Source organism: Diceros bicornis, chromosome 15 (genome assembly GCF_020826845.1).
Source record: "Diceros bicornis minor isolate mBicDic1 chromosome 15, mDicBic1.mat.cur, whole genome shotgun sequence".
In the NCBI taxonomy this organism is placed as follows: Eukaryota; Metazoa; Chordata; class Mammalia; order Perissodactyla; family Rhinocerotidae; genus Diceros; species Diceros bicornis.
In genome coordinates this window covers 65,969,653-65,982,253 of record NC_080754.1, presented here as the reverse complement: position 1 = coordinate 65,982,253, position 12,601 = coordinate 65,969,653, and the positions used below count along the sequence as shown (strand labels likewise).

Here is a 12,601-nt window from a genome sequence, read left to right as displayed (position 1 = left end):
GGTGAACTGAAGGGGTGGCCCAGAGTCACACTCCCCACCCCACTGATGGAGACGCCATCTCCCAGGGACCTTGGGCAGAAGATGGGTTCTCACCTGGGGCTGGTCCAGGCAGAATTACAGTCCTGCAGAGGCCCAGACTCTTAGAGGGAACCGACAGAAGAAAGAGGGGCCATGGTAGGCCTGCTTGGTACTTCAAAGCCGGGCAAGGCATTCATTCATTGCCATATGCATTCATTCATTGAGCAGCTGTGTAGGGATGCGTGCTGGGGAATCACAGTGCTGAGACGTGGCCTCAGTCCCCCAGGGCTCACAGACCAACAGCTAAACAAGTAGCCTGCCAGGGGATAAGAGTGACAGGATGGACCACAGAAGAGGCACAGCCAACCCCGCGGCTGGAGGGAGACTTGCGGCAGAAGTACCTTTGGGCTAGGTCTTCCTGGATACCCAAGAGCTCTTGAGGAGTGTCTGGGGAAAGGATTTCCGGGCAGTGGGAAGGCATCTCTAAAGGCTTAGAGGAAGAGGGGCAGTCATCCTGGGGAACAAGTTTGGGGAACAGGGGAGTGATTAGGATAGGTTGATTCTAGTCCAGTGGTTCTTAACCTTGGCTACGCATTGGAATCATCTGGGGCCTTAAAAAGATACCGCTGTTCAGGCCGCACCCCAAACCAGTGAAATGAGAACGTGTAAGGAAGGGCGGAGTCCCAGGTGTGGGTGTGTTCAGAACGCTCCCAGCTGATGCCAATGTGCAGCCAAGGTTGAGAACCGCTGCTCTGTGCTTCCAGCCCTGGAGGACGGAGGCCACGTCTTCCACCTTGATTGCCTGTCCCGAGACCATGAATGCCTCCGCTCCACTCAGGCGTCCTCTCCTGCAGGACCCTGACTCCTGCGCCCCCTCCCCCCACGTCTAGCCAGTCACCAGCTCCTGGGGGTGAACTGCCTAAGAAATGATAAGTGTGCTTGTGAGTGTCATGACAGGGTCAGGAGTGCAAGTTCGGGCCACACTGCCCGAGCTGAAATTTAGCTCCCAGACTTCCTGTGGGAGAGTGGTGGGGTGGCAGGGTAGTGGTGGTGGTGGTAGTCTTGCATAAGTAAGTTAACTGGCCTCAGCTCACCTCACTGGGCAGTTGTGAGATGCGTAAATGTGTGTAAAGCACTTTCATAAATATATGTGGACTGTGTGTGTATATATATACAAAATGAGTGACTATATGTAGATGAGTAGATATATGTATAGTGCCTGACATGTAGCACTCAAAGAAAGCTGCTATTATTGTTGTTCCCATCATTATTCTCAGATCTTTTCCTTCCTTTCACGTAACTATTGCCAATCGTTGGTTCTGGTTGTCAGTAGTTGTATGTAGGGAGGGGAGGATTTGAGTATAATGCTAATAGCTTTCCTCGTATTTCCTCATAAAATCTGGAGCCTGAGTCGAGGGTGAGGCAGCGTCAGAAAGTAGGAGGAGGAGTGATTGAAGAGTGGGAGTGGAGGGGCTGAACTTGGGCCAGGCAGGTTGTGCCTGGCGCGCTTCTGTGGTCTGCCGGGAGGGGGCCGGGGGCCCCTGGAGGTGGACGTTGGACTCAGATTTGGGAGGAGGTGAAATGCCATCCTAGGGCTCTGGAAGTGGAAAGGGCTGGGAGTGGGGAGTGGGGCCTGGGCATTAGTAGTTGAGAGTGTGAAGAGGAGCCGGAGGCAAGTGGAGGGCATCAGAGAGGCAGGAGGACGACCAGGGCAGACACCATGGAGGCCCTGTGGCAGGAGGGAGTGGCGGGCGGGCGTCTTCACCCTAGGGAGCCGTGGGGGTTAGCGGGCCTTTGGAGACATCAAGGAAAGGATTCCCTACCAATTGGGGGAACAGAAGCCTGATTGCTGTGGGATGAGGTGCTGAGTTGGGCTTGAAGAGGTGGAGGGAGCATTTTTGGGAACCACTTTTTCCAGAACTAGCTGAACACTATAGCTTCGTTTGTCCTGTGCTTCAGTGAAATGGCGTCTACACTCCAGAATTCTGCACTCTCATATCATTGAACTTGTGCATGGGACCTTCTAGATGTGCAAGTGCAGTGGCATGACGGGAGCAGCAGGGGCGGGTCAAGGCTGGGTAGGACCTGGGTGACACCCAAATAAAGTGATTATTGCAGCCAAAGTGTGATTTGGGCTCATATTTATTTATTTATTTTTGGTGAAGAATATTCACCCAGAGCTAACCTCCGTTGTCAATCTTCCTCTTTTTTTTGCTTGAGGAAGATTAGCCCTGAGCTAACATCTGTGCCAGTTGTCTTCTATTTTGTATGTGGGACACTGTCACAGCATGGCTGACAAGTGGTGTATGCCCACATCCGGGATCCGAACCTGGGAACCCGGGCCACCAAAGTGGAGCACAGGAACGTAACTACTACACCACAGGGCCAGCCCTTGAGCTCATATTTAAACCATTAAAGTATATTTTATCCATTTCCAAAGAAGAATAAGCCCCTTTTTATTTGAACCAGACTAGTTTTGTGCTTAATGAGAATTGATTAAAAGAAGAAATTAGTTGGGTTTGGATCTATTTTATGATATATATAATTTAAAAAAATAACTCCCACTTTTTATTCACTGTGTACATTGACATGCTTTTTTTCAGGAGAAGACAGCAGTTGTGAGAGCAGTTCTGAAAGTGAGTCGGGTAAGTAATGTATGTGTGTGTTTCTTTAGTTATAGAAATCTAGTTAAACGTATACACCTTTATTTCTGTTTCAAACAAATGCACATATCACTTACATTGCTGGAGGGTGTGTTCATTGCCAGGTGCTTTCGTACAGTCCTGAAAAAGTACTTACATGGTAAACAATTTCTAGTTGGCCAGCAAAGTGGCAAAACAGGATGAGCTGAGGAAGAAAGGCAGGAAATGGTTGCTGCTGGTGAGAGGCAAGCATCTGGCGTCCCTCCCTTAGGCTGTGTTTTTCTCAGTTGTCATATGAACCTGATTTAGACTTTTCTTTTGTAGATAATGAGGAGCCAAAACCAGAACAAACAAGTGAGTGTATGCTTCCTCTGAGTTTTATTTTTTTTGTTGAAAGGGAGAAGAAGGATAGCCTCTGGGATTTTTAAGTTGCGAGTTGCTTGTTCATTATCTTTTTCTGTGCAAAATGGAGTTGAACGTCAGGAAACTTCTAAGCATTTTGAAGATTTGAGCTCACTGCACTTGACATACCAGGAATATGTGCTTGATCTGCATTGATCCCAGGACTCTGCCTGTGCGGTTCTGCTCTCACAGTTTCGCTGGAGAGAAAAGGTTGAGAGACTGGCCGTAATCTGCAGGGCAGTCTCGGCAGCCTCCTTCCGCGGGGTCACTGCTCACAGATTGCCGCAGAGGAAGCTGTTGGCTGCTGGAAGTGTCAGACCATTTGTGGTTTAAAGTTTTGCTGTTCTGGCTGTTTTGTGAGCAACTTGAGTATGAAACCACTTGAAGGGCATAGATGCTAAATATAAAATATGGTTTTCGTCTAAAGTTTTGTGAGTGACTAAGCTTATGTTTTAACTGATTTTTATGTTGCTGTAGCATTTTTTTTCCTGTTCTTAGAATATGATCTGCCCATAAACACAAATACAAGGCAGTCAGAGGGCTCCTTTGTTTTAAAATAAGTCAAGTCTTTTCACTTAAAAGTCCTTCTGTGTTTCCTCTGATTCTTTCTGCAGTTCCCCGGTGGGGACGCTGAAGGTCATTGTAATCTCCTTGCAATCATGTTATGTACTGATAAGACCTGTAATTATCGCTGTATCACTCTCGCGGAGTAAATGTCCCATTCTTATGCCCATAAGGAACAATGTATGCCAGCTCTCCTACTCTCAGTCCTCTTTGTATATTATGGATTATTTCATCCTTTAAGATGTGGTCAAAAGTCCAGTCTCCATAGGTTGGATTAGGATAGAAATGAAGTTAGAAAACTGTGCATTGGGATCAGGTCTTTTTTGTCCCAGGCTAATAGCTGGGTAAATGGCCGTAGGACCCAGAGTCCAGAGGCAGGACCCTCAGAGTCCAAAGCCAGGCCTGGGCTAGGGCCTCACCGGGGCAGGCAACCCAGGTAGAAGTCAGCGAGGCTCAAGATAGGCCCCAGATTGGGCTGGAGGCTGGGGTCAGCGAGGTCAGACTGGGCGGATGTGGGGCAGGGAGCAGCTGGCCCTGGCCCTCAGCTGGGTGAGACACCTGGATGTTCTTTGGCAGTGAAAGTGCTCCGGCGTCTTTTGTGGGTGGGCTGAAGATGTTTGTCCTTGGAGCCCCAGGTTTATCCAAGGGGCCCTGCGTTCCACCAGGGCTATTCTCCTTGTTAAAAGGCCTGTTAGCCTCCACCCTGGGGGAGAGGGGGAGGCACCTCCCACGAGCCTTCATGCTCTGGTCAGGCAGAAGGAGCAGGTGGGCCACCTGGGGCGCTTGCTCCTCTGTGGGCTGGCCGTTCCTGCTGCTCACAGGTGTGAGCTCTGAGGCCATTTGCCCTGTGTATGAAGAGAGGCTGGGGAGGATGTGTCAGCTCTCTGCTCTGCTGGGAAGACCTGGCTGGAGACCCTGCATTTGCTGGCTGGTCAGGACTCTCTGACCACTTTTCCTTTCTCTGCTCGCGAGGCAAGTAGCAAGACAGAGAGACGTGGGATGTGGATGAGATACAGTGTAGATGTATAGCCACGACATAATTTAAAATTTGTGACTATCGCATGTGGCTGAGGAAATACGACTGGAAGATTGTGGGGACAGGAGTCGGGTCAGTATTTCAGAACCTTTGCATCTCTAATAATCTGAGTCCAGGATTCTAAACACTTTTAGTCTCTATTTGCCATTTCATCTTAATGCTGTTTTTAAAGCTGGTCTTCTCTGCCAGCCCTGGTTCCCGGATGCTGCCCTATGCCGGGGAGATCAGGCAGCTGTGTGGCCAGGACGAGTGCTCTGTCCCGGGGGTCTGCCTGTCCTGGGCGTTGGTGATAGTGTAGGACCTTGCACATGGGTTGAGGAATGCCTGTCTGACCCTTGGGTGACCCTCCCAAAGCTTGTTCAGACCTTTAAAATATAAAACCAAGCATTTGACACACAGGGTCCTACCCCAAGTGACAGGGTTTTTGTCTCCTTTAGAATTCTTGAATTTTTTAACAAATTCCACCCATTGCCATAGCAAAATAATCGTTAACAACAGTTAGCTAACACTGAGCACTTGCTGAATGCCAGGACAATCCCTCCTGGTAGTTTAATTTCCCAGCTTTGTTGGAGTGGTGTTATTCTAATCTCCATTTAACAGATGAGGAAAGTGAGGCGTGGAGAGACCTAGTGACGTAACTAGAGAGCCCAAGCTCATGCAGCCAGTGCCAGGATAGATAATAGGAGAATTTATTGCTGTTCCCTTTCGTAATCCTTTTCTGTATTATGGAATTCTAGTCATTCAGAAAATAGTCACTGAGCACTTACCAGGCCATAGGGATGTGGTCTTCATGAAGCACGCATTCCAGAGGAAGCATAAACACTCAACTGCAGTGTACCAGGTGGGGGTGCCCCAAGGAAAATGAAGGGGGAGGAGTGAGTAGGTCATGCAGGCCCTGTTTCAAGGGGGTGGCTGCAGGAAATCCTCTCAGGTAAGGTGACATTTGAGCAGGGGCGGCAGGGCTGTGAGAAGCCATGTGACATGAATATCTGTGGGAGGAGACAGGGCAGAGGCCCTGGGTCAGGAGTGTGTGTTGGTGTGAGAAAGGGCAGGGAGTGCCTGGAGGGCAGGAGTGCGGGGAGGCTGGTGGGAGATGAGGCAATGGGGCGCGAGATCACATAGGGCTTTGAGCCATACAGAAGGAGTCTGCATGCTAAATCAGAGACTCTTATAATAGTTCCAGTTGAAATATGCCTAAAATCAAATGTTAATTTCTTTCTTACTTCCAAGCTAATCTCTCTAACTCTGTGATAGCTTGGAGGGCGGATGCCAGCCAAGCATTGTCTTGGGCATATGACTCCAGCTTAATTCCCAACACCTGGTCCCCATGAATGAGGCTTCAGTGGGGGCTGCAGCTCTGTAGTTGAGACGGTGGTCTCGGTGAGGAGTAACTAATGAAGAGAGTCTTCAAGACCACCTGTGCCTTAAGCCCTTCCTGTCTCCACAGATGGGGAACTAGGAGAGTCTTCCACTGAGGAAGCTTCTGCTCAGGGTAAGAGGGAAGCAATGGGCATGCCTTCTTGTTTTCTCCCCCATGCATGTGGTGTGAGAAGAGGATGGGAGGGCTGCGTCTGAGAGGTGATGAGAGAAGGGTTGCTGCTGTATAAAAAGATCAGATAGGAGCCAGCCGGGTGGCGTAGCGGTTAAGTGCGCGCGCTCTGCTTTGGCAGCCCGAGGTTCACAGGTTCAGATCCCGGGCGTGCACCAACGCGCCGCTTGTCAAGCCATGCTGTGGTGGCGTCCCATATAAAGTAGAGGAAGATGGGCACGGATGTTAGCCCAGGGCCAGTCTTCCTCAGCAAAAAGAGGAGGATTGGCATCGGATGTTAGCTCAGGGCTAATCTTTCTCACCAAAAAAAAAAAAAAAAAATTTAAAAATTAAAAAGATCAGATAGAGACATATGTGTCAAAATGGGGTGCATTGAAACTTAAGAGTCACATTCAAACTTGTTTTCCTGCATTAGACCTATGGTGAGAGTCGCAAACATGATAACGTATCATGTGTCGTTGAAGTGACTTGTGGGGATGTTTAGATATATGTTTAAAGTTCTTGTTGGTTGTGAAGCTGAAGGTGGGTGTTTAAGTGGTACGTGATTTATCCTATGGTTGACTTATACCAATACTGTGTGATGATGTCTTTTTTTTTTTTTTTTTATTTGTGGGCTTTTTAATAAATGATGATGGGTAACCATTTGGAAAAAAATAAAATTAGATCCATATCTCCCATGATACAGAAAAATAACAAAATTTTTAAATTGCATGGCGAAAATTGATAATGTCTTTTATAGCTGAAGAATGGGAGGATAGAGAATCACCCACAGATTATTTTAATTCAGATATAAACTTATATTTTCCAAAAAATTTTTTTTTTTTTTTTTTTTTTTTGCTGAGGAAGATTTTCCCTGAGCTAACATCTTTTGCCAATCTTCCTCGTTTTGCTTGAAGAATATTTGCCCTGAGGTAACATCTGTGCCAGTCTTTTTGTATGTGGGTTGTCGTCATGGCATGGCCACCAACGAGAGGTGTAGGTCTGCACCAAGGCCACCGAAGCAGAGTGTGCCGAACTTAACCACTAGGTCACGAGGTTGTCCCCCCAAATATTCGTTTAAATATTATTACTGAGGGGCATGTACCTTTGAATTTTGTAATCTGGCCATGTCATATTTATTTATTAAAAAAATTTTATTTGAAAATGCCAATCACATTCATAAAAGTAAAACTTTTTCTCTATCATTTAGAGTTTAATAAAATCCAACCTTACTGTGAACACTGTAATGCTGAAAATGTAAGTATGTTTTAATTATAAAATTTGATTCTCTAATTTGCTTTATTTAAGAAAACAACATTTACTTATATATTACTTATTTATATATTATATATGTACCTTTTCTCCAGAAACACAATGAACAAGTGACCCCTAGGCTCCTTTCCCGGGGACAGTTTTTGTAAGTAATTGTGAAGACAGAAGACTTAACATCATCAGTAATTTAATTTTCTACATAAAAATAACCCCAAGTAGGGGAAACACAAAGCAGCATAACTAATTTCACACATTTTATGTAATTACTTGGATTGTTTTCTTTTATAATGATGCTTCTTCAAAATGCTGTAGTTCCCTTAGTGCTTTTGAATGAAATTAAAAACATAAATAATTTTAAGTCCTCTCCTAACCAAACGTTAGGACTAAACAGGTTGTCCTATCTGTCCAATGCAGACTGAAGGTGGACACAGAGGGAATTTACCAGTGCACAGAAACTGGTCTGATATTTGAGGTGAACAGAAAAGTTGACATCAAGTATTGCATTTTGTCCTGGAGCAAATACGCAGACCTGGTTGTTAAGCCCTGGGCTGTCAGTGGACCCTTGTTTGATGTAAAATGTGACCCAGCCTGTCTTACGTCCATTCAGTTTCCACATTCCCTCTGCTTGGGTTGTAAGTACTTGTTTACTAAATGTTTAATTAGCATGTGCATGTGTGTCTGTGTGCAGCCCATTACAATGCCTGGAACACTAATTTACCTTCATATTTTAACAGACCATGATGCCAATATGACCTTCAAAGTCTTACATGTGAAAAGTTCTGGGGCCTTGTTAGAATCCACTGTGGATCATTCTGCAACCCATGTCAAATGGCATGTGAGCTCGCTTTCTCCTGTGGGACCTGTTATTCAAAGTGAAGAAACAGTATACCACCACGGGGCTGTGATTTTGTACAAAGCCATTGACCATAATCCATCCTTGTCTTTTCGAGTGTATATAGCAACCAATAATGAGTCCTTCATCAAGGTAAAGTCAATGAAAATAAATAATAAATGTTGAATACTTTGTGTTCAAACATGATGCCATGTTTAGGTGGATCCTATCTCTGTTGATTTCAGTGGTCCCCTGCTGTGTCTAATTTGTCAGTTACCCACAGAGGTTATAAGGTCAGTGCCTAGATGTATATTGAGTCCGCAGATCCATGGAGTACGGTAGTTTATACATGTAAACAGTGTCAAGGGGGCTGGCCTGGTGGTGTAGTGGTTAAGTGGGCTCACTCCGCTGCTCGCGGCCCGGGTTCAGATCCCGGGTGCGCACGGATGCACTGCTTGTCAGGCTATGCTGTGGTGGCGTCCCATATAAAAAGTGGAGGAAGATGGGCACAGATGTTAGCCCAGGGCCAGTCTTCCTCAGCAAAAGCAGTAGCATTGACATGGATATTAGCTCAGGGCTGATCTTCCTCACACACAAAAAAACCTGCAACAGTGTCAAGAAGAAAACAGATGGGGAAATAGCCCTCCAGAGGTGGAGATGGCCCAGGCAAGCAAGCCTGGCCTTGGAGAGGGTTGCCTGATGTATAGCCCAGGCCATCTGTTTTCTATAGCCTTGCTACTCAAATTGTGATCTGGGCACCAGGAGACCAAGAGCATGGACATCAGCAGGGAGCTTGTTAAAATGCAAAATCTTAGCCCCACCCCAGACCTACAGAATCAGAGGGAGCCTGCCCTAGGCGGAGTTCCCAGGGGACCTGTGTGCGCATTCGAGTGTGAGAAACACTGCTCTGGAATACACTGGGAAGCCATTTGAGGTCTTTGGGTCAAGTGTAGGGTGACTTGAGATTTCTCCTTGGCCTAAAGCTCCTCAAATAAGATGGACCTCCCAGGTTAACTCATTTCAGAGCAATTCTTTAGATAAAAGTTGACCCATGGTTCATGGGTTCAACATTCTGGGTTTTGTAGCAGCAAATATTCCTGAAGCGCCCGTTGTGTTTACGGCAGCGTGGCCTGAGGGGAGAGAGTTGGATATTACCAGTTCTCTAGAACATGGAATGAGGCTGGGATGTTTAGCCCTTTTTCTGAGCTCCTATATAAGTTAGAATCGTGGTAATTGAATCTCCTTTCATACCTTTAGTCGTCGTCAGTACAGTTGTAATGGGTTAGAGGTAGATGGAGAACTGAAACAAGCAAAGTAGGCAGCTAAGACAGTGACTCAAAATTGTACTTTCAGATTTGAAATCAGGGTTTGACATAAGTTAAAAAAAAAAAAGCATTAGGTCTATGATAAAATGTACTGATTGATGAGTTAGAGTTACAAAACTGACATCAAACTATCTACTTCCAGTGTTTTAAGTTGTAGTGTTTCCACGGCTTTAAAAATAAGTTATATTGATTATAATTAGCAATATATATTAGAGTTTAAAAACTTGATTAAGTAATAGGTTTTTAGTGTCTTCCTAAGAAGGTAAAATATGCTTCCTGGAATCTCACTGAAGTTAATACTTCCAGTTGGGAAACTAGTCTTCAGAATGGTGTAAAAATAATCCTGTCTAAAGTAGAATTAGATAGATTTGGATTAAATACTATTATTTAATGAACTTTATATTTTTTGAAAGTAAATTCAATTAATTAAAATGGCGTTGCCCACATTGCCTGGGCGGCTGGAGGCAGCAGCTGATTCTGTGGGCGAGGTGAGGGGAGAAACAGGTGGTGGGCGCACAGTGGGGGAGGCAGGGCGTCCTTCCTGACTGCTGCTCTACTGTTGCAGCTTTGCCTCTTGGGTTGACTTTTCTCCTATGTAAGAAAAGATTTCTTTGAACTTTGCCTTCAGGAAACCTAAATTTCATGTGTGATCCTGGGCCAAAGGTTACATTAACTTCCTTGGGGCATTCAAACAATACATATAAAATCAGTGTCCCCTCTAGGGCCCCATCAAAGGATGGAAACAAACTTCGAGTGAACTGGAACTGCGTACAGTAAAGTAGTTGCTTTCCTTTCACATGAAATGGGCATGTCATTCGTACAAATGTATATTGCTAGTGCTAATTTAATTTTCTCGAATCCTGCAGAAGCAAGTTGCTGGTGCCACGCAGGGTATGTGTTGCTTTTGGCTGTAGTGCTTTTGCAGAAAGGTGTTTGGAGATCTAGGATCCTGGAGTGCAGACCAGAAGTGCCTTAGCCCTGGGGCATTTCTGTTTCGAGCACTGTGAGCGTTCTTCCATTGCTGTCATTTGTAGGAGGAAGTGAAGACGATGCCAGCTGGCACATGCACTGCTTGGACTCGTTCCGTTCTTAAAGTTGTTGCTGATGAATTTTAAAATCAAAACCTATTTCCACCTTTAGGATATTTCCAAGTCTGTGAAGCACTCCTCTAAGAAATTCATGAAAATCGACAAGCCTCCTGTTTGCCAGAAGTTACTGCAGAATGGGAAGAAATACAGACTGATCAGTGAGCCAGAAGCTGAAATTACCCCAGAGGTATATATTTTAAAAACCACTTGGAGTAGTAGCAAGGATGTACCTTTCTTAAATATGATATTTTGAAGGTTTTAAAATATGCATTTTGTTCTCATTTTTTTTTTTTTGTGAGGAAGACCAGCCCTGGGCTAACATCCATGCCCGTCTTCCTCCACTTTATATGGGACGCAGCCACAGCATGGCTTGCCAAGGGGTGCGTCGGTGCGTGCCTGGGATCCGAACCCGCGAACCCCGGGCCGCCGCAGCGGAGCACGTGCACTTAACCGCTTGTGCCACGAGGCCGGCCCCAGTTCTCATTTTTTATTACTCTGTTTATAAGAAAGCAGTTGTTTTGCTAAAGTCATAATTTATTCCAAAGATGCTGTTGAGTTTCAGGATTAATCTGCAACCATTGCAAAAATTGACTATCCGTTCTCTTTCCCTTTATTTATTTATTGTGAGAAAGATCAGCCCTGAGCTAACATCCATGCTAATCCTCCTCTTTTTGCTGAGGAAGACCGGCTCTGAGCTAACATCTATTGCCAATCCTCCTCCTTTTTTTCCCCAAAGCCCCAGTAGATAGTTGTATGTCATAGTTGCACATCTTCTAGTTGCTGTATGTGGGACGCCGCCTCAGCGTGGCTGGAGAAGGGGTGCGTCGGTGCACCCCAGGATCCAAACCCGGGCCGCCAGTAGCGGAGCACGCACACTTAACTGCTAAGCCACGGGGCCAGCCCTCTCTTTCCCTTTAAAAAGCTTTTAAATTTTCTTGAATTTTTAATTAAATTCTTAACAATGTTAGCTTCAAAGGAATAAAAACCTCAAGTTTAATTTTAAGTCGCAGAGCATTGAAGGTTAATGGAAAGGAGCTGCTAATAAGGAATATTGGGCTTTTTTTACTGAAAGGCATTTGAAAAATAGTTATGGGAACAGATTGTCAGTGGATTTAAACTGTTCACTGCACACACTGTGACATCTGTAAGTGATTTTGGTTTCTCCTAAATGACTAAGTTATTTTTAAAACTTACTTCACTGTGTGCTCTGAATGTATGCCATAGCTTATCTAGCTGAGATGTCTCGGTAGGAATTCCTTTTGTACACCTCTTTTTGTTTGTTTTATAGTTTGTGAAAAGTTGAAAACATGCTTTGATTCTATTACGTTAAAATGTGAAGCCAGAGAGAGCTAATGGCAGTGGTCCATGTTGCATTGTTGTATTGTCTGGGGCTTGGTGCCCTGGAGAAGCAGTCAGGTTGACCAGACAGTCCCAGTTTCAGAGGATCTCTTTGTACCCAGTGTCATTTGAGCTTTGCAACAATGTAGCTTAAGAAGCTAATGTGTGAAGGTGGGTCATCTGCCCACGACACATAACGGGGCCTGGGAGAGCCTGGCCCTCGCCCGTCTGCCCTTGGCTCCTGATGGATCTGAGAGGTTGATTCTCAGCCCTTCCAAGCTGATCAAGCCCTGGCAGATGGGACATCAAGACACTCACAAAAAGCAAACTGTAGCCTAGTCTGGGAGGTGGAATTCAAGTTGAAGGGTTTGCTTAGAACAGTGATTCTTGGCCTTTGCTCCATAATGGAATTCCCTGGGAGCTTTAAAAAGGTCTGTGGCCTGGGTGCCACCTCCAGAGATACTGACTTAATTGCTCTAGGAATGGCCTCAGCATTGGGCTAGTTAAAGCTCCCTGTACCGTGCTGCCAAGATTAAGAACTGCTAGGAGAGGGAAT

General features: G+C 45.6%; 1 protein-coding gene across 1 annotated transcript in view; it reads left to right on the top strand.

The window, feature by feature from the left end:
* The window catches only part of LOC131415025 (NACHT, LRR and PYD domains-containing protein 1b allele 5-like), a 51,322-nt gene that overhangs the window by 16,657 nt on the left and 22,064 nt on the right, over nt 1-12,601 (top strand). Inside the window, exons 4-11 of the mRNA XM_058556468.1 lie at nt 2,622-2,663; nt 2,985-3,014; nt 6,110-6,154; nt 7,401-7,447; nt 7,558-7,607; nt 7,877-8,094; nt 8,197-8,447; nt 10,760-10,894. Of these exons, the coding sequence (XP_058412451.1) occupies nt 2,622-2,663; nt 2,985-3,014; nt 6,110-6,154; nt 7,401-7,447; nt 7,558-7,607; nt 7,877-8,094; nt 8,197-8,447; nt 10,760-10,894 (818 nt within the window). The remainder of the gene's footprint in view (nt 1-2,621; nt 2,664-2,984; nt 3,015-6,109; nt 6,155-7,400; nt 7,448-7,557; nt 7,608-7,876; nt 8,095-8,196; nt 8,448-10,759; nt 10,895-12,601) is intronic.